Source organism: Amphimedon queenslandica, unplaced genomic scaffold, assembly GCF_000090795.2.
Source record: "Amphimedon queenslandica unplaced genomic scaffold, v1.1 AMPQUscaffold_13468, whole genome shotgun sequence".
Classification (NCBI taxonomy): domain Eukaryota; kingdom Metazoa; phylum Porifera; class Demospongiae; order Haplosclerida; family Niphatidae; genus Amphimedon; species Amphimedon queenslandica.
The window spans coordinates 70,776-94,981 of NW_003546296.1; the positions used below are offsets into that span (position 1 = coordinate 70,776).

The 24,206-nt window shown below is 37.7% G+C and overlaps 13 protein-coding genes across 15 annotated transcripts in view; 7 read left to right on the forward strand and 6 right to left on the reverse strand.

The window, feature by feature from the left end:
• Positions 1-3,721, reverse strand: part of LOC100636490 (lisH domain-containing protein ARMC9-like) — a 6,116-nt gene extending 2,395 nt beyond the window's left edge. Inside the window, exons 1-12 of the mRNA XM_011404584.2 lie at positions 3,644-3,721; positions 3,455-3,604; positions 3,121-3,279; positions 2,881-3,033; positions 2,570-2,692; positions 2,243-2,371; positions 2,048-2,181; positions 1,864-2,005; positions 1,527-1,628; positions 1,217-1,416; positions 571-710; positions 163-239 (exon numbers count right to left, since the gene is read on the reverse strand). Of these exons, the coding sequence (XP_011402886.1) occupies positions 163-239; positions 571-710; positions 1,217-1,416; positions 1,527-1,628; positions 1,864-2,005; positions 2,048-2,181; positions 2,243-2,371; positions 2,570-2,692; positions 2,881-3,033; positions 3,121-3,279; positions 3,455-3,604; positions 3,644-3,679 (1,545 nt within the window). The 5' untranslated portion in view covers positions 3,680-3,721. The remainder of the gene's footprint in view (positions 1-162; positions 240-570; positions 711-1,216; positions 1,417-1,526; positions 1,629-1,863; positions 2,006-2,047; positions 2,182-2,242; positions 2,372-2,569; positions 2,693-2,880; positions 3,034-3,120; positions 3,280-3,454; positions 3,605-3,643) is intronic.
• Positions 3,722-3,759: 38 nt separating this feature from the next.
• LOC100636617 (dnaJ homolog subfamily C member 16-like) lies at positions 3,760-7,280 on the reverse strand. 2 transcript variants are annotated; one of them, XM_019994619.1, is made up of 10 exons: positions 7,098-7,280; positions 6,978-7,044; positions 6,686-6,928; positions 6,428-6,634; positions 6,042-6,305; positions 5,828-5,946; positions 5,088-5,295; positions 4,671-4,870; positions 4,317-4,477; positions 3,760-4,241 (listed from the first exon to the last, which is right to left on the reverse strand). In XM_019994619.1, the coding sequence occupies exons 1-10, from the start codon at positions 7,256-7,258 to the stop codon at positions 3,847-3,849; spliced, it is 2,025 nt and encodes a 674-aa protein (XP_019850178.1). In that variant the 5' UTR covers positions 7,259-7,280; the 3' UTR covers positions 3,760-3,846. The 2 variants fall into 2 exon arrangements, with proteins under 2 accessions (XP_019850178.1, XP_003385321.1); XM_003385273.3 differs by having other exon boundaries at positions 3,760-4,477.
• Positions 7,281-7,332: 52 nt separating this feature from the next.
• On the forward strand, positions 7,333-8,069 carry LOC100633208 (signal peptidase complex subunit 1-like). The gene is made up of 4 exons (XM_003385246.3): positions 7,333-7,430; positions 7,482-7,541; positions 7,705-7,791; positions 7,844-8,069. Exons 1-4 carry the CDS (start codon positions 7,365-7,367, stop codon positions 7,955-7,957), a joined length of 327 nt encoding a protein of 108 aa, XP_003385294.1. The 5' UTR covers positions 7,333-7,364; the 3' UTR covers positions 7,958-8,069.
• On the reverse strand, positions 7,986-9,287 carry LOC100633081 (phosphopantothenoylcysteine decarboxylase-like). Its single transcript, XM_003385245.2, has 6 exons — positions 9,170-9,287; positions 9,025-9,117; positions 8,903-8,938; positions 8,755-8,844; positions 8,220-8,388; positions 7,986-8,167 (listed from the first exon to the last, which is right to left on the reverse strand). The coding sequence occupies exons 1-6, from the start codon at positions 9,260-9,262 to the stop codon at positions 8,070-8,072; spliced, it is 579 nt and encodes a 192-aa protein (XP_003385293.1). The 5' UTR covers positions 9,263-9,287; the 3' UTR covers positions 7,986-8,069.
• A 6-nt stretch (positions 9,288-9,293) lies between these two features.
• LOC109580978 (myosin-11-like) lies at positions 9,294-10,931 on the forward strand. The gene is made up of 7 exons (XM_019994624.1): positions 9,294-9,396; positions 9,445-9,513; positions 9,558-9,830; positions 9,993-10,307; positions 10,357-10,433; positions 10,478-10,586; positions 10,719-10,931. The coding sequence occupies exons 1-7, from the start codon at positions 9,316-9,318 to the stop codon at positions 10,929-10,931; spliced, it is 1,137 nt and encodes a 378-aa protein (XP_019850183.1). The 5' UTR covers positions 9,294-9,315.
• Position 10,932: 1 nt separating this feature from the next.
• Positions 10,933-14,242, reverse strand: LOC100636743 (heat shock 70 kDa protein 14-like). The gene is made up of 14 exons (XM_003385274.2): positions 14,145-14,242; positions 14,020-14,100; positions 13,883-13,965; positions 13,793-13,832; positions 13,644-13,749; positions 13,454-13,550; positions 13,335-13,408; positions 12,954-13,140; positions 12,723-12,878; positions 12,366-12,675; positions 11,617-11,706; positions 11,506-11,565; positions 11,130-11,200; positions 10,933-11,071 (listed from the first exon to the last, which is right to left on the reverse strand). The coding sequence occupies exons 1-14, from the start codon at positions 14,202-14,204 to the stop codon at positions 10,978-10,980; spliced, it is 1,509 nt and encodes a 502-aa protein (XP_003385322.2). The 5' UTR covers positions 14,205-14,242; the 3' UTR covers positions 10,933-10,977.
• Positions 14,233-15,528, forward strand: LOC100633337 (DNA-directed RNA polymerase II subunit RPB7-like). The gene is made up of 7 exons (XM_003385247.3): positions 14,233-14,305; positions 14,352-14,461; positions 14,503-14,662; positions 14,930-14,980; positions 15,030-15,095; positions 15,230-15,301; positions 15,365-15,528. The coding sequence occupies exons 1-7, from the start codon at positions 14,294-14,296 to the stop codon at positions 15,410-15,412; spliced, it is 519 nt and encodes a 172-aa protein (XP_003385295.1). The 5' UTR covers positions 14,233-14,293; the 3' UTR covers positions 15,413-15,528.
• A 62-nt stretch (positions 15,529-15,590) lies between these two features.
• Positions 15,591-16,919, forward strand: LOC100636867 (inositol 2-dehydrogenase-like). Its single transcript, XM_003385275.3, has 2 exons — positions 15,591-16,470; positions 16,563-16,919. Exons 1-2 carry the CDS (start codon positions 15,691-15,693, stop codon positions 16,839-16,841), a joined length of 1,059 nt encoding a protein of 352 aa, XP_003385323.1. The 5' UTR covers positions 15,591-15,690; the 3' UTR covers positions 16,842-16,919.
• Positions 16,920-16,967: 48 nt separating this feature from the next.
• On the forward strand, positions 16,968-18,185 carry LOC100636994 (inositol 2-dehydrogenase-like). The gene is made up of 2 exons (XM_003385276.2): positions 16,968-17,740; positions 17,849-18,185. Exons 1-2 carry the CDS (start codon positions 16,991-16,993, stop codon positions 18,119-18,121), a joined length of 1,023 nt encoding a protein of 340 aa, XP_003385324.1. The 5' UTR covers positions 16,968-16,990; the 3' UTR covers positions 18,122-18,185.
• LOC105312162 (N-acetyltransferase ESCO2-like) lies at positions 18,140-19,586 on the reverse strand. The gene is made up of 9 exons (XM_011404585.2): positions 19,519-19,586; positions 19,397-19,475; positions 19,219-19,350; positions 19,041-19,166; positions 18,912-18,986; positions 18,795-18,857; positions 18,685-18,737; positions 18,537-18,635; positions 18,140-18,408 (listed from the first exon to the last, which is right to left on the reverse strand). Exons 1-9 carry the CDS (start codon positions 19,536-19,538, stop codon positions 18,285-18,287), a joined length of 771 nt encoding a protein of 256 aa, XP_011402887.1. The 5' UTR covers positions 19,539-19,586; the 3' UTR covers positions 18,140-18,284.
• A 33-nt stretch (positions 19,587-19,619) lies between these two features.
• LOC100633465 (cell death-inducing p53-target protein 1 homolog) lies at positions 19,620-21,097 on the forward strand. The gene is made up of 3 exons (XM_011404574.2): positions 19,620-19,721; positions 20,322-20,686; positions 20,746-21,097. The coding sequence occupies exons 2-3, from the start codon at positions 20,342-20,344 to the stop codon at positions 20,932-20,934; spliced, it is 534 nt and encodes a 177-aa protein (XP_011402876.1). The 5' UTR covers positions 19,620-19,721; positions 20,322-20,341; the 3' UTR covers positions 20,935-21,097.
• Positions 21,002-22,257, reverse strand: LOC109580979 (uncharacterized). 2 transcript variants are annotated; one of them, XM_019994626.1, is made up of 6 exons: positions 22,167-22,257; positions 22,021-22,124; positions 21,822-21,965; positions 21,506-21,755; positions 21,373-21,464; positions 21,002-21,314 (listed from the first exon to the last, which is right to left on the reverse strand). In XM_019994626.1, the coding sequence occupies exons 1-6, from the start codon at positions 22,183-22,185 to the stop codon at positions 21,105-21,107; spliced, it is 819 nt and encodes a 272-aa protein (XP_019850185.1). In that variant the 5' UTR covers positions 22,186-22,257; the 3' UTR covers positions 21,002-21,104. The 2 variants fall into 2 exon arrangements, with proteins under 2 accessions (XP_019850185.1, XP_019850184.1); XM_019994625.1 differs by having other exon boundaries at positions 21,804-21,965.
• A 425-nt stretch (positions 22,258-22,682) lies between these two features.
• Positions 22,683-24,184, forward strand: LOC100633589 (diphosphoinositol polyphosphate phosphohydrolase 1-like). The gene is made up of 5 exons (XM_003385249.3): positions 22,683-22,838; positions 22,916-23,026; positions 23,773-23,817; positions 23,864-23,945; positions 24,075-24,184. Exons 1-5 carry the CDS (start codon positions 22,683-22,685, stop codon positions 24,182-24,184), a joined length of 504 nt encoding a protein of 167 aa, XP_003385297.3.
• The last annotated feature ends 22 nt before the right edge of the window (positions 24,185-24,206 follow it).

The window sequence follows — 24,206 nt, forward strand, 5'->3', positions numbered from 1 at the left end:
ATGGGCTATAGTACAATTTTTCAGATTTTTGGTGCTTTCTTTAAATGGCCATAACTCAAAAAATTGAAGTCGGAATCACCTCACATCTGCTACACAGCATAAGAACATCAATATGTATCAGAAAATGCAATAAAAATATTTGTTGTGTGTATTAATCATTACTTCAGTGTTCTCATGCTCAATGATGTCGCTGAGAACATGAAGTGGAACTGGTAGAAGTGAGACACACTGCTGCTTACCTGAGGACAGAAATATTCATGAGTTAAGACATACAAAATATAACTCAACAATAAAAAATAATAATGATAGTTCACTAAAGCGACATGTGTACTCCTCCCATCTTCTGACCAAACTTAATTAGTGAATATAACTTCAATCAAAATGATTTTGTCCCCAGCCCCAGATACATGTACATTACTAATCACTTGAAAAGAAAAAATTATACAACCGATGCTTCTATTAAAACTGATGCTTCTATTAAAACTGATGCTTCTACTAAAACTGATGCTTCTACTAATGCATAAACTCTACCAATATAAGTTAGGCGAGTTTCCCCCCTCTCTCTCTCACCCTCCTTCCTAAGACAAAGGTTCATGAAAAGAGCAAGTGAATATCTCAGAACATAGTCAGACATCTTGTCAACGTCACTCAACTGCTCCACCGTCCATTTTATTAACCCAATGGATATCATGTGAGACTGGAGTGGACGCCTAGTAATAATAATAATAATAATAATAATAATAATAATAATAATAATAATAATAATAAATAATAAATAATAATAATAGTAATAAATAATAATACACTGATATGTACATGTATAAATCAATTACATAATCCTGACCTATGCTAAACCTCTGCAATACAGTATCATACAGAAATGTACATGTACATGTATTTATATGTACCTGTACTCAGAGCCGCCAATAGGCTATAAGGGGCCCAGGGCAAAAACTTTGAAGGGGTCCTACTAATACAAATCGCCCCCTTACTAATAACAGTGATTAACAAAATGGCCCAGCAAGAGTTAACTTAAAAGAGTTGTCATGATTCTTTGATCTTTTTCTGTAAAAAAAACTATACATACTTTACTACTGACCAGGGCCTTGGGGGGCCCCCCTTTGATTGGGGGCCCGGGGCGAAATGCCCCACCTGCCGCCCCCCCTGCCGCCCCCCCTATTGGCAGCCCTGCCTGTACTGTGTATCTGTATAGTACCTTAGGCTTAGTTTTTGTACGGTTCCCAATAAGTTCTTTAAAAGATGGTCGTCCTCTTTGAGTGACATTAGTAACACACAGAGAGAATGAACAAAGTGTTGACTGTACTGGAGGTAGTCCCTCCCTTGTCTCAAAGAAGAGAAACTGTTCAATAATCGGCAGAAACTCTCCTTTACCCTCAGATCTGATGATAATAATGTCTACCAAAGACGAGGGAGAGAGAAAAAGAGAGAGGAGAAATTAAAAGATAAAGAATTTAACAATAATTAAGAGGATGGACAATAATAGCTATACATGTACATGCACGTACTGCAGTGAAGTTGAGGTCCGTCCTAAGTGAAAGTAGATCGTGTTGTAAGTATTCTTTGATGACAGCCTCTCTCTGTGGGCCAGGGACTGAATGGGTGAGCCTCTGGAAGAGAACAATTGAGAATTCTCTACTTTTTTCATTTTTTATCATAATTAAGCCAAAATCCCTGTACTATAGTACAGGGACTTTTATCCGATTTTGAGCAACTTTAAAAATTCGTAAAAAATACAATTTTGATCAGAATCAGCTCAAACTTTCTACACAACATAAAAACAATAAAATTCAGGGAATTATCTCTAAAATATTCTCTCTATTAATAATAAAGTGGTAGGCCTACCCATCTCAGTGCCTGCAATAAAGCACATCTATTAACACTAGGAAGTGATAGGAGATCAACTTTAACTTGTCCGTAATTCAATGAAGAATATCTCTCAGGAATGCTAGGAGGAACTCCAGCTGGAAACAACGGAGTCTGCATACTACAAAAAAGATAATTAATGGGCGGGGTCAGACATGCCCACCTCTGTCTCAAGGAGACAACAGACGCCCGCAAATTAGATACGGGTTGGTTTTCGGGATTTGTGGGAGGAACTTGAAAAGGACCCGAGAGTTGGAACAATCGCGAACACATATCCTCAATGTAATCAGTACTGAGCTAAAGAGAGAGAGAAGAGCAAGAAATTAAAGACCACGTCCCATAAATGATTTTATATTACTGTATTTCCTGATATAGAACTCTCTAGTGCTTCGACTAATTCAATTGCAATGCTGGCAACTGCTTCATAGCTCGACTGTAATTCTTCTAATCTTTTCTTTAATACGATAACATCAGAACCAGCCGATCCCTAATCCAATAACACATGACAATGGAGTAACGACAGATGTGAGGAGAAATTGATGTACATGTATATACATGTACATGCACATGTGGTAGGTACATGTACATGTACATAATACAGGTAGTTATACATAGTTTAAAGTTAATTCAATAATAATTCATTAATTTAATAATTCATCATGTACGTGTAGTAGTAATGTCCTACTTGTTGCTGCTGTTTAAAGAGATCAAGAAGAGAAGGGCGGGGCTTGGTAGGCGTGGCATGTCCTAGGAGAGAAAAGTCAAGAAAATGCTCCAACCGAGAACGTAACTCTTTATTCCAAGACTCCTGGATAGAGAGAGAGAGAGGAGGGGAGAGAGAGAGAGGAGGGGAGAGAGAGAGGAGGGGAGAGAGAGAGGAGGGAAGAGAGAGAGGAGGGGAGAGAGAGAGAGAAGGGGAGAGAGAGAGGAGGGGAGAGAGAGAAGAGGGGAGAGAAAAGAGATCTTTATCTAGAAATTAAAGTCACACTAGCGTACAGTGAAGAGGTGTTGAAATGAGGAGTGGGTTGAGGGGTCAGGAATGTAAGGGAGGGCACAATAAACCGTGAGGTCAGGAGCTTGAGCCAATAGATCACCTCTCGAGTTGAGATAAGACTGGAAATACCTCAGGGCACCTTGTCTGTCTCCTACCTAACAGGACGATAATCACATGACAGATAGTCACATGAGCATTGATTAAAGTATCATAAAGTACTCCAGCTATTAATAACTGCTCACCTCGTATCTGAAAGGATATATTGTAAAGTAAAGGGAGAGATAGAACTCCAGGTTCTGGTAGGCGTGGTCACTTCCATATATGGCGATGGGTACGGCCTGTTGCCATAGTTCAAAGAAAGCGTCACGCTCACCACATTCAAACGAGACCAACATGTCTGACTAGAGAGAAAGAAACTTCATGATATACAGCAAATTAGAAAAAAATAAAACAATACATATACATAAACCTATTTTGAGAGAGGCATCTCAAATTTTAATGGTACGTGTATTTAATTTTGTAGATTATAAAATTGAACATTTATATAATATTATGTGATTATTTTGTGATCAATACTTGTATCTGTAGTCTAGTTTCCTGTTTTTCGTCATCATTGTTAGTCCAGGACGAGGAGTGGTGGGGCAGTAAAGGTAAGTCTCTTCCCTTTTGACGAGACTCGTCTAGGAATGATTGTAAAGTTGAGTTGAGTCCTTGCTCTCTGAGATACTACAAACAGAAATAAATGAAGAAAGAGGAAGAACTTACTTCAGAGACAAGAGTGTCTAGTTGTTGGCGGGACATTACTACTTGTAATTATTAACCCTTTGATCACTCATTTTTTATTTTCAGTATTAATTAATTTTATTAATTAATTCAATTAATTAGGTGATGAAGATTATAAATGTAATGAACAAAAATTATATTTTCATCTTTTCTCTCTCCCTCTCTCTCTTTATCTACATGTTATGTTAGTGACGCTTTCGAACACTTTTACTATTAGTAGAACTATCTTTTCCTGGTCCATTATCTACTGTTGGTTCAACCTTTTTCTCATTTGTCAACTCTTTGTCATTTCCTTTTGGCTTTTTGCCATCATCATTATCATCATCATCTTGTGCAAGAATCTCTTCTTGCTTCTTCTCTTTACTTTGTTCAGGAAACTGGTTTCCTTCTTGCTGGCCTCCTTCAATTTGATGTCTTTCCAGCTGGCCAACTTTTTGCAACTGGCCTCCTTGCTGCTGATCTCCTTGTTGTTCATCTCTTTGCTGTTCATCTCTTTGCTGCTGATCTCTTTGCTGCTGATCCCCTTGCTGCTGATCTCCTTGCTGTTCATCTCCTTGCTGTTCATCTCTTTGCTGCTGATCTCTTTGCTGCTGATCCCCTTGCTGCTGATCTCCTTGCTGTTCATCTCCTTGCTGTTCATCTCTTTGCTGCTGATCTCTTTGCTGTTGTGAGTGATGTGATTCTTGAGTTCTTTGTCCGTAGTTTTGTTGCAGCTGCTGATTTCCTCCTTGAGGCCTAGTGTCATTAAAGTAATAAAGATAGCAGGAGAGAATGAAGAGGGGAAATGGGAGGAGGAATATCGCCATAGTCTTCTCCCTAAACGTAGGGAATGTACAAAAAATTAAAAAATAACATTAATTTTGTGTGCATTAAATTTTAAATTCACTAAATTTTGCAAATGGCGGATGGCTCAGCAAAATTTAATACACCATGAAAACCGTTTATGGTCTATTAAATATTTATGTTAATATTTATAAGTTTGTTTATTTTGCTAATGTACAACACATACCACACTCTTGGTAATGCGTCAATTAATTGACTCCAAAAGGTGATACTCTCGTCTTCCACTGGGTCTAGGACCATTAGCTTGTTCAAGGTCCTGTCCCCAAGTGATAAAATCTCCTCCAGTTCCTTATTGTCCTCTCCACAGTAATTATGAAATAGTTTATAGTGAGCCTTGTCAGCTTTCTCCCTGTGGAGGACTAGAATCTGCAGCACAAGAAAAGAAGCAACAGTCAAATAAGTTTTTGCTTGTCACGGATTTCGTGACAATGGAACTAATGGGTTTTTGCTTGTCACGGATTTTGTGACAATGGAACTAATGGGTTCTTTGCTTGTCACAAAATCTGTGACAAGCAAAAAACCCATTTGTTCCATTTTAAATATTAATTATTATAATATTATCATTATAATATCATTCACTAACAGTTCTGGATGAGTATCCATTGTTACATTTCTTTAAAGAAGACTCGACTGACGAAGAAAATTTGTTTGACAAACTGGTTTGCCTGTTGATATCAAAGTACCCCATACTAACATCCTTATCCTTCCATTCGTATGCCAGCTGTCTGAAGGAGTTAGTAAGAGGATCAGTGTATTGGGACACTCCATTTGCTACTAATAATAGACACAATCTAAAAATAGAACAGTTGAGTCAAACACATGATGATGGTTTATCGTATCAAGAGTGAATGATAAATCATGTACTATAAGTACAGGGACTTTTGATCAGTTTTGGAGCAACTTTAAAAAGTCATAAAAAATCCAATTTTGATTGGACTCAGCTCAAACTGGAAACACAACATAAGAACATGTATATGTATCAGGGAATGTTATAAAAATTGAGAATTTTCTACTTTTCATTTTTGGCAAAATTTGGCCCGAGGCCATGTACTATAGTACAGGGACTTTTATCCGATTTTGGAGCAACTTTAAAAATTCGTAAAAAATCCAATTTTGATTGGAATCAGCTCAAATTTGAAACACAACATAAAAACATGTATATGTATCAGGGAATAGTATAAAAATGAAGAATTCTCTCCTAACCATTTTTTGATGACATACCCTTCAGTACTATACAGCCCATTGTAAGTGTATGAACAATGTGTTACATATAGAAGCATTGAATGAGGTTTAATGTTAGCAATAGAAGTACAGCTGGATTACCTTGCATGAGGTCCAAAAGGACATATTGTATCAAAGAAGAGAGGAGAAGAGACCCTTGGTAACAATAGCAACTTGTTCTCATCAATAGCAGCTGTAACTGCTCCTTTTGAATCTATTGACTGTGTGAATGTACAAAGCATATAATTGAATGTTAGTTGACATTATAGAAAAGACATTATTCATTGAGCTATTGTTAATCTTGATGTAAGCTTACATTGAGTATAAAGTGAGGCTGCTCTGATATATCTTTATAAATGAATAGTGCTCTCCCGTCTCTCTCGATCCTCAAATCGTCCAAGAGTTCTTGTGAAGACCGAGATGACGAAAGGAAATAGAAATCGCAGAAAGACTGAAGCTTAAGTGCAATGAGTTTATAACTGAGTGAGGGACTAGGGTGAACTGAGGCCAGCAAGACAACTGGTTTATTGTTAGTGATACGAGAGACATTACCACCGTAAAGAAAATCAGAAGACACAACCTGAAAACACAATGCATTACTTGAAATTGAATTATTATTAGATTATTTAAAATATTGATACAGGATACATAGTTTCCACATAACTACACCATAAGCTACATAAACTACCTACACCTGCATACCTCATTAACTTTCACCCTAACCAGTGGATTCACAAATTCCTTCACGTCCTCCATGTTGATACCTGCCCCAGTATAAAGGTGAACCTCTTCGTCCACTAACAGGCCAAGAGCGGGTACTTTATTCAGCTGCACCCTCGAGAACTGAGTTGCTTGAGTACTAATGATAACTTGAATGCTAGCGGTACCAAGACCAAGCCTTAAAAAATCCTACAAAAATATTATAATTTTTTGGAGGAATATATTTTGTTGTTTCATTACCGTACGAAGCTCCTCCCATTTTTCCGTCCACGACAAACAGGCGGGGCAAAAGTCGTGATAATAATAAATGAGATAAGGACGTTTCTTCGAATATGATTTGAGGTGATTCATAAACTGCATACTGCTGACACTGTCTGTCGGAGTCAAGTAATTACGAGTGTCTGGTTTATTGGAGGGCGGGGCATCATCAGACTCCTCCCCTAAGATATCGTACCGACGTCTTTTGTCATCATTATGCAATATCTAAGTAAAGAAACACAAAATGTTTTGATAATTATTATTAAAGTCCAACCTTGTAGGCCCAGTTGATTCTTGCCATTTTATCGGAAGCTTCAGGGCTCCTATTTTTATCTGGATGCCTATTTAAAAAGAGAGGAGGGAGAATACAATGTTGTTCTCTCCCCTTTCTCACCATTTTCTGGCAAGTTTAGAATAAGCTTTCTTTATTTGTAGTTTATCAGCAGTTATTGAGACACCCAACACCTCGTAGGGTGTTTCTTTCTCTCCGAGAGAGAGGGAGAGAAGGAGAGAGACTAGTAGCAAAGAAAGCAGCAACATTAAGCAAGTCCTCATGCTTCGCTCCAATCAAGTTATGTGGAATAGGTGGAGCTAATTATTTTGGATTCTGCAAAAGGGCGTGGCTCATTTTAATTGACACCTCATTAGATATTCATAGAACATGGAGGCTATAACTGGTCGTTTTTATTCACTTTTAGACTGGATAAAGAAGCAAGTCCCTCACCTGGTAATAGATTCCTTACACGTACATTAAAAACTAATGTTCACTTTATTGCAGGATTATGAAGGACAAAGACTAGCGGAAAAAATCTATCATTATGTTATTATTCTCTTTAGTGTAAGATAATATATTGCATTAAAATTTTGTTGGGTTACTCGGATATGAATTTTTCTGGGAAATTGTTCAGTTCCTTTTCAATATAAAGTATCAATAATGTAAATTATTAAATTTAATTGCAGTTTATCTTTATCTCTCTTAACTCTCTCTCTCTCGTCTCCAGGTGGTTGGTTTGATCTGGGGATACATAATCCAACAGTTTGATCAAACGGTATACATTATACTGGCTGGATTTGTTTTGGCAGCAATAGTGAGCGAGAGAGAATTGTAAAAGACTCAACTTGTACGAATTTCATTTTTAGCTAGTTTTGGCTCCGTGGCCTTGGTACAGGCGTCATCCATTGCCATGGCAACAGAGTGACACACCCTCCTCAAGCAAAACGAAGACGAGTGGTAAAAAAGGTCGCAAGAAATGAACAATCACGTGACATTAGTATTGACAGGTTTCGAATGAGATCTGTTTGTGATTTATAACTATTAATAATTCATCAAAATCATTATTAATAATCTCTTGACGTCATAAAAGTATTATTTTGATTGATGGGTGTGGTCAGTATGAGTGGGTGGGGGAAGATGTCGTAGTACTTGTGAAACAATCTCATCGACACTAGCCATTGCACCGATACCTAGAGGAAACAGCTGCTAACAAGAGCCAAAATCATCATTATTATTCATTACCAGTGTCCCCACAGGCTAATGTCTTGACTACAGGTGGTACTTGAATGTATTTCAAATCCTGTAGAACTGTGAGATGCCTTGAAGTAATGGGGTTCTCCCACATCAGTGTGTTCATTGCAGGACAATAGAGGAGGGGTCTATTGGAGTCCCACGCCCTCAACACACAGGTCTAATTAATTAATGAAGGAGAGAATACGTCATGATGACAATCATTGTTTACATAAGGACGTGGCTGTTAACCACAGAGTCAGACAACCCATGAGACCTTTTACAATTACCAGCCTATAAAACCTGGGAAGCTATATATCCATTATCAAAGCAAAAAAAAAGCAAAAGTACATCCTAAAGTATAAAAAATTTTTTGGATGGGGTTTAAATAAAAACCCCTCTACTGATTTTAAAATTTAAACATGAATATTAATTATCAATGCATTATAATTTTTAATTTAGATAGCCATTGCCATTTGAAAGCAGCAATGTTAATCCAGCACTAGTAACCACAAATGTTCCTAGCAACATGTTGCCTAGTACCTACCAGTAGATTATCACAGAGCCCATTTGCAATCTTTCCCATTGTATTAGCACTCAAGGGAGCTATGACCATGAGCTCTGCCCACTTCCTTAACTATCAGTACATGATAAAAATCATGGAAGTCATGATGGGTTAGTGTGCTCATTCATACTTCTATATGTAGTACAGGATCACCTTGTTTCCATATCTACTGAAAAAAAAGATAAATAAGTTCAATCTTTTAGTTTATACATTGAGCAGTTTGCAGTAGAGCTACAGATGCACTACACGTACCCACTCATCTTTATCAGTGTACACTTGAACTGGTAAACTGCTGTGATCAAAGAAATGAAGAGAGGAATCAGTAGCAATCACTTTAATATCTATCTGGAGAGAGAAAAGAGACACAGTATGATCTCAAATAATGCATGAGACATACCTCAAAAGATTTCAGTCTCTCTACTATTTCAGGAACTTTGACAGCAGCTACACTTCCCGATACACCTAACAGAACTTTATGGTGAGAAGACATTTATAGGCGTGGCTCATTAAATACTGGGTAGGCGTGGCTTCATTAAATTAAAAATGTCTGTTCTTGCTGCAGGAGCTATTGCAGGCGGAGCTGGTAAAGCTGCTCTGCTGGAGAAATCTAACATGCTAGACGAGGTAAAGAGAGTGAGGAGCTTCTTCTTAGGTTTTTCTTTGCAATGATAGGTCAACAGTCTACTGGACCTCATGGTATCCGAGAAACAGGCTCTTGAAGAGAAAATAGTATCATTAGAAGTTAGGCGGGATTAGTTTGAATTTGAAAACTCCATTATCAATAGGAGCAAGTAAAAGGTAGCAAGACAAGTGAAGACAAAACCAACGAGAAAGAAGCTAATGCATTGAGAAAAGGAGAGATCAAAGAACTAGCAGTATTGAGGACTGAACTTGCAATGGAGAGAGAACTCATCAGCTCTTTGAGAGACAGGGTAGAAAGAACAAGCGAGGACTGTCAAAGAGAAAGGCATGAACACAAGAAATGGATCGATGAACTCCAGGAGCAACTGAGCTACATTCAATTGCAATACCAGAAAGAAAAGAGAGAGAACAAAAGAGTAAGACTTTTTAATCCAGCTCTACTTGATGCTGCTAATTCTTGCAATTAACACAACACTGCAAGTGCATTAACACTGCATGCTATGAAGTAATTGTGTAAGATTATAACTTGTGTTGAGTAAGATAGACTAGAGGGTATTATTGGTATTTCTTCACAACAGTTGCAAGAAGTTTTATTAAAAAGAAATGAGAAAAACGATGCATTGATTGCTGAAAACAACAAACTTATCAGAACATTAGAAAAACTGGAAGAGAAACAGTCAAAGACAAGGACAACCCTGCTGGCATTGAAAAGAAAAGTAACACTAGAATCAAAAACAATCAAAGGAGAAGAAGAGAAAAGAGACACAGAAATAAATGGCATAGTGGAAGAGAGAGTAAAGAAACGATTGAAGATTCTGCTAGAAGAGAAAGAGGCAGAGTTAAAGGATATGAGAAACCAAGTGATACAAAGAGACGGGATCATCAAGAAACAGGTTAGGGCGACCTGTCCAACCTGTTATGCACATATAAATGATATAATAGGAAAACCAGTTAAACAGGTTGAGGGATGAACTGTCTAATCAACTGAGTGGATTTGAGAAGGAATTGCAGTCCTCAAGGTATAACAGGAACCATACACCTTTTCTCATTTGAGACTGTATAGGTTGGAGCTTCCTGAGCTAAGAAAAGCTTTGAAAATGCAGCAAAAGAAATTAAGAAAAAGTGAAGAAGCATTGCAAATGGAAAGACAAGAATCACAGCAACTATTAGCAGTAAGAACAAGATAAAACCATTCCAAAAGTGGATATATACATTGTGTCGATTGCTACTGCAAAAATCATCATTACCCTATATCAAAAGCACATTTCACCAAAAGAGATGTATTTCTTTTTCTATACATACAGAGCACTGAAGCACATATAACAAAGCTATTGGGAGTGTTGGACAAAGAGAGACACGACCATCATAAGGAAGTCCACTCACTCTGTGTTGCAATGGCTACTCAGAAACAAGAGCTACAGATGGAGCTGGACAGACTTAAGGATGTAAGCATGAGAAGAGTGACTGAACTTGCTAAGGAAGTGTGGCTTTTGAAAAATAAAAATAACAATAATTAGAAATAATAATAATAATAATAATAATAATAAATAGATTAAAATGCAATTAATTTTTACATGAAAGTAAAAGTTCAGATTTCCAATTAGAGCCCACCTCTCTGACTGTTAGTAATGGATCATTTAACGATCCATCACGTGAACTAATTCATAATAATTAATGATAATTAATTACTTGATAATTGGTAGGTCGTTGCTTACTTCCATAAAAATTTAACTTCAAAATTGAGGACATTGCCATTCTCATCACTAGCCAATGGAGGAACTTCCAACTAGTGAATGTATATACAGTTAAACTTGAATCCTTTAAAGTAGCATGTACATGTATTGAGTTTTATTCTGGAAATACATGTAGGTGATTTTATCCTAAATTATAGTGAATTTCTAAAATCACCAAAATAAAATGCCTTTTTGCACACTTTTAATGATAACTGACTGCAAAATCACCAACCATCTACTGATTGCAGTCATTATTATCACATTTAAAATTGTCAAATTCCTCTGCATAATAATAACCAATTAATGACATTTTGTCTTTAAAAATGTAGAAAATAATTAACTAAAAGAAATCACATACCTCTCCTAACACTGCAGTCTCTTTGATGGCTATAATAACAGGTCTCCCAGGCTCACTTACCTAATGTCATTGCAATAACTATTATGATCAAGTAAGAATAATGATACTTACTTCAATCTTAGTATTAATAGTTTTACAAACTGGTAATGGTGTATGCTTTCCAAGTAGCACAACACTTGCTGGAGTCACACAATTAGAAAACTAACAAGTGTAATTTCAAAATAGCAAAAAATGAATGACTAAAACCAGGTGGTATGATAAAATCATTGAAAATGTAAAATTGGCCAAGTTTTTAAAATGGTCATAACTCGAAAATTATTTGTCGGAATCAGCTCAAACTTGCTACACAGCATAAGGACATCAATATGTATCAGAAAATGTAATAAAAATTGGGGGTGATTTTTTGGCCATTTTTTGAAAAAACCATGGGCTATAGTACAGGGTATTTTTCAGAATTTTGGTGTTTTCTTAAAATGGCCGTAACTCAAAAAATTGAAGTCGGAATCACCTCAAACTTGCTATGTAGCATAAGTACATCAATATGTATCAGAAAATGTAATAAAAATTTGAAGTGAGTTCGGAGCTATTTTTCGGAAAAAACCATGGGCTATAGTACAGGGATTTTTTCAGAATTTTGGCATTTTCTTAAAATAGCCATAACCTGAAAAATTGAAGTCAGAATCACCTCAAACTTGCTACACAGCATAAGGACATCAATATGTATCAGAAAATGTAATAAAAATTTGGGTTAATTTTGGAACCATTTTTCTGAAAAAACCATGGGCTATAGCCTTGGGTATTTTTCAAAAAATGGCTCATTTACACTGTACATAAAGCAGAAGTATAGGATGATCCCTTACAGTTAAGGAGAGGTCATTAGTAGTGACAGGTATGGTAGAGGAGAGGGAGAGACCTGAAGTGACTTGATGATAAGATGCTTCTAAAGCAGCTCCCAACGACACAACATGATCCGTCGAAATAAAATAATACACTTCACTGCTCGAGAAAACATCTTTCATCAGCTGCTGTAGGCGTGGTATCTTGCACGTCCCACCAATCAAAATGACTTTATTTATATTGGAGCCAGTTAAGCCAAGTGAATTTAAGAACCCTTGAATAGGGTCCAGGAATGAAGTGAATATTGACTGACAGACCCCCTCAAATCTTCCCCTATCATCATAATAAGTATCAGATCCACAGACTCACAGTGTAGGTACCTTGTTACATTACATTGGAAGTCCATTCCATCATGGAGTGACTCCACATAGACTGGTCCTGTTTGCTGATTAGTCAATGATTGCTTTAATGACTCAGCAGCTGCTAACAATTTATTAACAGCATATTTACCTCCTGTGACATCTTTACGGAAATATCTATCAAGAAAAAGAGAGAGAGAGAGAGAGAGAAGGAAAAGTTATATTAAAAGATAATATGAGAGTCCTTCATACCTTTTACATTCATCCTTCAATACAGACAGCAGTTCTTGATCAATGTCATACCCACCCACTCCATTAATGGTACGGGTCCCTACCAGTTTCATTAGTCCATTAATTAATCTTATCACTGTTAAACTGATTGAGTTGACACCGACATCGTACACAAGGACATGACCGGTATAAGAATCCTTATCGAGTCCTAAAAGAACAGAATATGTAGTTATGAATATGGAAACCAAGCCATTGGCAAAGAAATGAGGAAAGTATTCAATAATATGTACATGCACATGTAATACTAGTGTAATAATAATAGAAATATTTTGTGATAAATTTAGACCAAAGAGAATGCATCAATATGTCCATATTAGGTGGATATAGAATGTATCACCATACCATAGGGTAGTACTGATAACATTGGTGAGGGCGGGGTCGATATGACAGTAAATCCATGAGTCTCTACACACTGTCTATTAAAACATGGCAGTATAATTATCAACATATTGAGAGCTTACTTGAGAAGTGATACATGATCAGTATCATAGTGAATGGGTACTGATAGTACGCAGTGGATACTACCAGAACTGACTGACTCACATGATCTTGCTGTAGCTATAAATGCAGACATCACATAGAGTAACTTGACACCAAATTATTTCTTTTAATATGTCACATGTACACTGGGTTTTCAGTTGTAAGAATCACCTGCTAATTGTTCCAATACTTTTCCCAAAGTGTCTTTAACTGGTACTAGGCGTGGCTTTCCTTCCCTTTCAAACTTGTAACATATATTACCGCCTTTCTTGATAATCTGAGAAATGAATGATTAAATGGCTGTAAATTAATAAAAATACCGTAATATTAGACACTTTCTTCTCCTCATTTTCATTCAAACTAAAAAAATTAATTAAAAAATTCTTAACAATCAAAACTGCTCCACTTACTCTGTCCCCAGTAGAGATGGCATTGCAATCGCTGTATACTGAAAGTTTCTATATAATGCCCCTTTTGCAGCTGAACCGACCAACTGTGACAAAGACAGATGCACATATCTTAGTTTGGATCACGTGACTTAGCTCACAATGGTGTCGTCCTTGTAAGTGACTAGCATTGGGGTTTCCCTCTCACCAGATTCGTTAGCTAGGACTTCACTCCTTCCGTTCTAATAAAAGAAGATCCTAGATACTAACCTCACCTCTCCCTTACTTTAAAAACAGATATAACCCCCTGGTGGTTGCCAAGAGAGAGGCCGAAAACTGTCGCCATGTTGCCCACGTGTATGTGTATGATTTCAAGTCTGGTGGGTGTGGTGAAAGGTGTGGCTTATGTCACTATATCGATTGATTTAAAGAAACATGTTTTTTCATGTAAGAGTATTATTATTGTTCTTATTATTTTTATAATAATTATTAGATACCTCTGGAGCATGAAATCTTACTGCATCCTCGCTACTTTGGCCCAAATTTATTAGAAACAGTAAAAAAGAAACTGTTCACTGAAGTGGAGGGGACCTGTACTGGAAAGTAAGTCAGTCACGTGACACATCACGTGACTGCTTTCTTAGACATGGTTTTGTGATAGCTGTGACAACTATCGACAATATTGGTCTTGGTATGCTGCAGACAGGAAGAGGGGTAGCGCTCTACCCAGTCAAGTACAAAGCGATTGTTTTCAGACCTTTTAAAGGGGAAGTCCTGGACGCACTAGTTATTCAAGTTAATAAAGTAAGAGAAGGTTTTAAAATGAAGGGGAATAGTACCGTATAGCACTTTACTTTTGAGGTGTAAAGTTTTGTGGGTTTTCATAGATTAGCAATTTAGCGTGCAGCTGTGAAATCAAATTAGTATGACGATATTCAAAGTCATGGCACTAACATGTAAAAGTTATTTTTGCAATAGAACATTTTATACATTTTACAAAAGTCCCGCTCCTTGAAATTAAAGTGCTACAGTATATTGTATGATAACAATGTCATTTTGTTATTATTCTAGTTAGGGCTCTTCACCCAGATTGGGCCACTAACCTGCTTTATTTCAAGACACGTAAGAAGCAATCAGGTCTCACTTATCATCATTTTATTTTTATTTTTAGTCGATACCGCCCGAGATGGAATTTGATCCCAACTCAACCCCTCATTGTTACAGAACATCAGAATCAGTAAAATAAAATAAAAATAAAATAAATAAAAATAATAAAATGATTATTAGTAGTAATGTTATGTTACTAAGTAGGTTATATAGATGTATTTTGATGTATTTTTGTCATGTTCATTTATTACTGTTGTCCAATAGGATGTCCTGATTCAGGAGGGGAATTATTTAAGAGTACGGATAGTTGGTACAAGAGTTGACGCTAATGATATTGTATGGAAGAGTAATCATAACTATAATCTTTCTTTACTTTCTTCCTTTTCTCTCTCTCTCTAGTTTGCTGTAGGATCACTTATGGAGGATTATTTAGGATTAATCAGTTAGAGGGTGTTCCAGTCCATTGGACTTGTAACATTAATACATGCACATCATATCCATATTACTCTCCACTCTTGTATGTCCTTCACAATGTGTCACAGATAATAATTCATTTAATTGAATTTTTTTCATAAACTTGTTAACTTGCTGGCCGGCCCAGAACTAATGACGCTTGGATGCAAGGACTAGATCATCTGTCTCAGCCCATCACGCCACTAGAAGAAGCAGGTTATAAAGAAGCAAGACAGGTCTAGGTCCTAGTAGAGGTTCAAAGCATACAAGATATGGCTAGTGATAAAGATCCAGTAGTAAAACCTGTGGTCAAGATTGCTTTGGTTGGTTTTGGTCGAGCTGGCCATATGCATTTGTCTAGTATTCGCTCCAACCATCGCTGTGTACTGAAGTATGTTGTTGAGCTAGCTGGAGAAAGAGAGGAAGCAGCGAGACAAGAGCTAGTTGGTCTCAATATGGCCGACTCTGTTACTGTCATATCAAGTGATAGGTTTGATTCAGTAGTCCTTGCTGATCCTGATCTTAACGCAGTCATGATCACGACACCTACTGATCAACACGAAGTCTACATAGCTAAATCAATTTCTGCGGGCAAGGCTGTGTTCTGTGAAAAACCGATCGCTGAAAGCATTGACACAGTACGAAAGTGTTACGAAGAAGCAGAGAGAGCTAAACTCCCTCTCTTCTGTGCTTTTAATCGTCGATTTGATCCCGCCTTCAACGACCTAAGGGAGAGAGTGAGAGGAGGAGAACTAGGCAAGGTCCATTGCATCAGTACAACATCTCGTGACTCACCCCTCCCCTCGATGTCTTATCTGAAGATCTCTAATGGAATGTATCATGATTGTGCTGTTCATGACATTGACACTGTCTGTTGGATATTAGGGGAGGAGCCTAGCCACGTCTATGCCCAGGGACACGCCCAGAAGAAAGAGATAGTGGATATCAATGATGTGGATACTGTTGTGATAGTTTTAACATTTCCAAGTGGTGTATTAGCTTCTGTGAATCTTAGCCGCCACTCGAGCTACGGCTATGATCAAAGAATAGAAGTGAGTCTCTTACCATGAATGTTATCATAATGATTATTGATACAGAGAGTTCATTATGATGTGTTCATTATCAAGTGTCATTATTGCTACAGGTATTAGGTGACAAAGGAATGCTCTCCATTGTTAATCCACACAGTCTGCCACTAGTTTCATCAACTGCTACTGGTATCAACCTCTCTCCTTACCAGTACTCATTCCCAGAGCGTTACGAGGCTTCGTACAGAAATGAACTCCATCACTTCATAGACTGTATCCAAGACCCCAGCCTAGAGATGAAGGTCAATGTTAATGATACAGTAAGAGCTACTAGGATAGCTCAGGCCTGTGAGCGCTCAGCAGTTAGTAAGAAAGCTGAGCTATTGGAGACATGATAGTGCTTTATTTATGTAGCTGATGATGATTATTATTATTATTTAAAGTAACAGTTTTCAAATAATCTCATTAGCTCATAAAGTTTTTGATGTCTCCCTGCTTTGTTGCTTGTTTGAGCTGAGCCCCACCCACTACTTGCTGTGCAAAGATGGCCACAGGAGTAGCAAGGTTAGGATTGTGTGGCTATGGACGGGCTGGTCTCTTCCACTTCACCAGCATAAGAGGAAACCCGAGGGTAACCCTCAGTCACGTGATTGAGGACGAGTCCAGACTTGAGATGGTAAGAGAAAGACTCTCAAAGCACAATTTAGATCACGTGACAGTGTCTTGTCCAAAGGATTTCAAAGAGAAGGTCCTATCAGATCCGCAGCTAGATGCACTAGTGATAGCAGCACCTACCCACACGCACGAGTGGTATGTACTGGAGTCACTGAGGGCTGGGAAGCACGTGTTTTGTGAGAAACCGGTAGCGGACTCCCTCGAGGTCATTCAGTCCTGCTACAAGCAAGCAAGCAGATCAAACCTTCTCCTATTCTGCGGCTTTAATAGAAGATTTGACTCTGGTTTCTACAATGCATGGAGGAGACTGAGAGAGGGAGAAATAGGACGCGTGTACACCATTAAAACAACCTCGCGTGATCACCCCAACCCACCCATCGAGTACTTGCTGTCCTCCAAAGGAATATCGCATGATTCGGCTATTCATGACATTGACATCATTTGCTGGATGATGGGGGAGGAGCCTGTGGAAGTCTATGCTCAAGGCCAGGCCCACAATCCTAGATTGGAGGGGATTGATGTTGATGTTATTAGTATTATGTTGAAATTTCCAAGTGGTGCCATAGGGAATATCGAGGTCTCTCGATATAGTGAAGCTGGATATGACCAGAGACTGGAAGTAAGAGAGAGGCAGCTAAGTGTGTCAGGACTCCAACTAAGCATTATATTAGATCTAGAGAGAGAGAGATGAATTCAAATCTTGACATTATAATTATCATTTTTATAGATTCATGGCGAAAAGGGTGACCTCTTTGTCACGAATCCCCCTAGAAAACCAGTGACAGTTGCAGCACAAAATGGAGTCACTTCATCCCAGTACTTCCATTCATTTGATTCGAGATACAAAGATGCTTATAGCAGTGAAATGGATCATTTCATTGACTGTGTTCTTGATCCTAACAGTCAACTACTAGTGACAGGAGAAGAGGTAGTCAGAGCTTGTCGTGTTGCAGATGCAGTTGCCAGGTCTTTACAAAGTAAAAAACCTGAAAAACTATAGCTACTTGAAAATGTGCAATTAGATAACCCCTAATTTTATCATCTTCTATTTGTTGAAAATTTTATGCAAAAGTGTTAAAAAGTGCTTTAATACACAATAATCACATCATTTTTTATATTATTATGATACATGTTCACTGTTTGGTTAAGATTCCATTCTTGTGTCATCTATAGATTAGAAAGTTTGGAGTTCCACAGTAACTGACTGCAAAATGTCTGCCATCTACTGTAGGATCAGTAAAAGCAATGGCCTCCTTAGGAATGATATGCCCTGGTTTAAAATTATGCCTATAGTACATGAAGACAAAGAACAGAGATTTCATTTAAAATTCATAAAAAATCCAATCTTGATTGGAATCAGCTCAAACGTGAAACACAACATATGAACATGTATATGTATCAGAATACAGACTTACCTAGCAGCATCTAATAACTTTCTAGCAATCCCTTTTCTTCTAAATGAATCAAACACCCATACTTTATTAACACCCATCAATGCTGGCTCAGACTTCTCACTAGATAAAATACAATAAAAATAAGTGTACATTGCACATGACTTAGTACCTGCAGGACCAGCTGGAGCTGTTATTTTCATCGTTCGACATAATCCTAAATCCCTATACAGTAAGGATTATATGATAGTTACTGCAATAAAACCACACAAAGATTCATACCTCAGTGATACTCTCCACTACAATACATCCAACCACCTTACGATTACTAATACACATCAGTAACTATCAAAAGAGACAGTCACTGGTATAATGTACTCATCATCAGTATAATGGTACCTTTGCATTGGGATTAAGAGTACCAGTAGTACTGATTCCTAATTCATTATCAATATGGGCTATTATACTATCAATCTGAGAGAGAGAGAGAGGTTGGGAGTAATATTAAGATACAGTGATCAGACTAACCTTCTTCAGATGGGCTTTAATGTCGGTTGGTAAGACTAACAATATCCTGGTATCCTTCATTGGTGGATGTGATGAGACTCTGTCAAAGGACTCTATTGCTTCAACCCTCCTCTCATTCTTCCATCCCTAGAGAGAGGAAAGTGCGCGAATGACATCATAGTCTTTTAAAATGGCTAACATCGAATCTTATTCCACTTGTTATCTTCTTGTGGTACTCGTAATGATCCAGCTCATCCTGTGACTGTCCGTATGAGTACAACATGCCACAACGCTTGCACTGGACAGGGCCAAAAAATTTTTGACCAAAGTCCTGTCAAAAATAATTACTATTGTAAATATTAAATTGGTTGTTTTACTAAGTGAAGCTGCTTTGTTGCTAGTATTTTTGGCTTCTTGGGATTCTTTCCTAAGACGTCGATCATTTCAATCAAAGGCCTGTCAAGGAATTAATAAAACAGAGCAAAGTAAAGCAACAAACCTTTTCCTCACGGTCGCCATGTTTTCCCGCCCTTTGCTTCCCCACACCTCTTAGTCACGTGATCACTTAACAAGTCCAAATGATCACGTGATCTTGCTGTTACCAGTTACCACCCACTCAAAGCTAAGGTTTGAGGTCGGATCTCTCAGTTCAACTTTTTGCTCGTAAACCGCTTTAGTTCAGTTCATTTGGTAGTTTTTCTGGTGAGTTTAGCTTATTTGTGCATTAGTTTTACTATTGTAAGCTTGTTTATCTGCTGTGTTTCCTTTTTTGGCTAATTAATCAATTGGCCATGAAATTGCCCCTAGCTAGCTAGCTGGACATGAACTATGACTGCTATGAGCTTATCTTACGGTTGACTAGCATGAAATTCCTATCAGCATATCTGCTAATAAAGTTGTGAAAAGCTTTGTAAAGGAATTTAGTTACAAGGGCCATCATGGAAGTGCGGCATTGTGACACTGAATGTTTTTGGGTAGCATCTGATTAATGCATTCCTTAAAGGAACAAAAAGTTATATATAACAACAATAGCAGTTTATACCGTGGCTTGCAGACCTCAAAAGCATTTTCATATTCAGATAAGAATAATTAATTATGGAAGTCATGTGATAGTGTAATGGAATTCACACTTTCCATAATTAATCTCATTAGCATGCCCTGCAACTTTATGGCTGCAATTTGGCATATAATTCTACAAAGGTTGCACTGAGTTTATGGAACAGGAAGGAAATTAATATGTGCAATGTTATTTTTATTAACTGACACTGACAGCGTTGATAGTGTCACTTTTAATTCCTGTACAGGTACACAGGGTATACACAATGACTGATACAGCTCCTCCCTTAGATGAAAAGAGTAGTTATCCTCCTCCTTATCCAAATCCACAAGAAGGAGGTTACCCTCCACCTCAAGGAGGCTACCCACCACCCCAGTCCTATCCACCACCACAAGAAGGATACCCTCCTCCTCAGCAAGGAGGATATCCGCCCCCTCAAGGGAGCTATCCACCCCCACAGCAGCAAGGGTACCCACCCCCTGGGTATTCCGATCCACAGGCTCCTCCTCCTCAGCAGCAGCAATCAGCTGCTACTACAGTTGTTGTTCAGCAGCAACCTGTTGAGGTAAAGGTAGCCTTCCGGGATAGGCCAGTTGTGTTACCTGATGGGGTAAGGATGAATCTGTTATTGTTATTGGTACTAAATGTTTTCTTTGTCCTATTGTTTAGAATACCACTGTTCTACGCTATAAGATTGGTCTTCTTAGCTGGATTGTGGTCGGTATTGTGTGTCTGGTTACGCTAGAGTGTGGTATCTGCTGTGTTGGGTTCATTGCTCTTCTGATTGATGGACTGAAGGACGTAGAGCACGTTCATCCAGTCACTGGTCAAGTTGTTGGAGTCTATAAACGTATCTAGCCAACACATGATGAGGATTGATTATTGAACAATGCTCCTCGTTTTATCTACTTTAACGCATTGTCTGTATTGTCTTACTGATTGAGTAAACTTTTTATTTGTGTCGCTCATTCTGCTATAATTTTTAGAAATTTATTTTAAAGAGATTATAACAATGATTCAATACATAGTTAACTCTGGCACTGATAGTACACTCCCATTATGTCTCCAGTCTGAGGGTGAAGATGCTCAACATCTTTAAGACAGGGAAGACAGAAGCACGAGAGAGTCAAAACTGGCAGCAATACCCAGCCAAATGGGACAAAGAACATCACCAGAAGGACTATGAATGCCCCTAATAGATTGCCATAGCCAATACGCTTTTGAGTTATGGTTGAACCCTGCAGAATTAAAATGAATCACAATGCTTATGTCATTTCTATCTCTCTTGGCCCTTACTATATTAGGAAGATTGGCTGGCTTTCTTCCAAACACTATCAACTGCGGTATGGCTCTCAATTGTCCCACTGCCTGCTGTGAGACTGGTTGCTCTACATTCATACAATTATAGTACATCATTAATAGAAAATACCTCTTTGTATTGGTGGGGGATAGCGATGATACCTTATCATCTGTGGAGCGTCTACTGTGCCTCGTTGAAACCTTCCAACTATGTTATTAGAGACAGGGTCAACATGGTAGGCATCTTTTGTCCACTTGCATTTGGTACAGAGCGGGAGAAATGCAAGGAAGCATAAACCAAATGGCAGCAAAGAAAAGAAAAGGATGACTATGACCATCTTTGCGTACTGACCTGTTTTAAATTGAACGGTTGTTTCATTCTAAAAAGCAGAATTTGTAAGTATGCAATGAATTAAGTTTGAACTTACACCATCAGATAACTTAACTGGGCTTTCTCTAAGGAGCTGAGGCCTGACAACGGTTGAATAGTCAGTCAGTTGTTCATCAGGTCTCACAGGAATCAATGGTTGTACATTGTTTGGATGAAATTCAACTGCTCCATAACCTGCTGATGGCCAAACTCCTTGTCCCTAATATACACAGTCACATAATTTTTTACTTGTAAAAACTGAAACAAGTGCATACTTCTCTGATATGAGTTGGGCTGGTATCTACTGCTTCATAGATTGTGTCTTCTTGTCGCTGATACTGATAATCATGATTTGAATGATGAGGTAAGGAATGAGATCCTGTCATGATGTAGTTTAAAATCATACAGTTTCCTGTCTTACTTCTATTATGCCTGCTCATCTTTTACAGGGGAAGATTCTCTTGCTGCTTTCTCTCTCGTCTAGTCTGGCCTTATCTCTTCGTTGTAAAGTCGTCACATGCTTGTTATGATTGCTGAATGAGTGATGCTTGTCAGACTTTGACTGTACAATGTAAGTTTGCTTTAATACTACCTACTACTATGTTATGTTTGTCACACGTATTGTAACTGTTGTGTGATTTAATAGCTGAAAATATAATTAAAGTTTAACAATGCATGCAATGATCTGTCCAAAATCCCAAATCATAAATATGTTCATATTTATGCCCAAATAAAGATTGCATGCTACCACGGTCAGTTAGCAACTTTTCTTCCGGAGTTCCAGTTCCCCTTTGATGTGGTGAAGGACTCTCTATTCAAGGCAGCAGTCTCCCAAGACCACATCAAAGTAGCTGGTATCGTATGCATGTGCTTGGGTGGGCGTTTGGACTGCACTGCATATCCACATGTGCGTTCCATGAGTTCAGCACATGCGATGATGGAGGCGTCAGTTGGGATGTTTACAGGCATGGAAGGGAAGCTAAAGAAGAAAGGCGTCAAGGCCAAGGAAGCCTCAAACCAGAGAGTCTACGATAAAGATGGATACAGGAGACGTGTAGACTGTTTACTCTTTAGAAATTCAAAGAAACAAGAAGTCAGTGGATCGACTAACTCGACTTTTGGTGTTAATTGCAAGGCGGAGTCTATGTACATGTATTTCTTTTCAAACAGGTATTGTTGGTGTCTAGCAGGAATCATCCTGATCTTTGGACTATTGCTGGCGGTGGTATAGAGCCACTGGAAACACCAGCACAAGCTGCAGTAAGAGAAGGACATGAAGAAGTAAGTAAAATAGAACTACAGTTGTTTATTGGCAGTGAATGTAGATTATATTCATTAGTATAATATAACATGTAGGCCGGTTAGGTAGCATAACTTAAAGAGATTGTCTTTCACGCTTATGAAAAATATATTTAAAGGAAACAAGTATATACATCTTGTACATTAGTAATATTAATTCATGCATGTAATAAGTTCCTCCTACTACTATAATTTTGATTAGAAAGTAATGTACGTGTGTGTATTGTATAATACTCCTTCATCATCCGCTACTATGGAATGATGTACGGTTATTACACACACAAACACACACACAGCTTCCTTTAAATTGATATGGTTATATTTATGCATCAACAAATTAAAAACACTCCAGAGTACATCGATAATCTGATCTTGTGTGCTTCACTATCATTATCTAAAATGTTGGGCTTCCTTGTCTGTGGGCCTTACCCCAATTGATCTCTGCCCTGGAGTAATATTCATACACCATAACCCACACTCTTTGGTTGATGTAACCCATAATAGTAGAACTATGTAGTCAGTGGTTGTTATTCAGTTCCAGTTTGAGTTTACGCATTAGAAATTTTCTTAGAATGTTCATAACTCGAAAATTTGTGACCAGTATTAGCTGAGCATGGCATAATAGTAAGAATCTTATTGGTTATATAGACTTCCTTTTTGTTAACTGGTAAAATGTATACAAGTCTTGTTGTCCTTTAAATGTTATTTTATTTTTATATAAACTATAGGCCGGAGTCACTTGTGAAGTAATAAGTAGTATAGGAGTGTTTGAGGTAATGGTGTACGGTAATTTACTAATAATATACTAATAATATACAGGATAAAGAGAGAAAGACAAGAACTGAAGCATTCTCTATGCTTGTGACGAGCGAAGCAGAGGATTACTTGGACAAAAATAACTGTCAGTAATGAAATTACAATAAGAATTACAATATGCAGTGGCATTATTAATAGGAACAAAACACACCCTAATAATAATTATAATTATTCCTGAATCATCAATATTATTTGCTCTATTTTATTTATGTAGGGGGAAGGTCAAAGAAATGGTTCTCAGTCAAAGAAGCAATAGAGATTCTTAATATGAGACAAAAGTACGATAAGATGGCATATTTCGCACTAGCTGGGTGTGAAAACTAAAAATCAGTTACTCATCCAACTT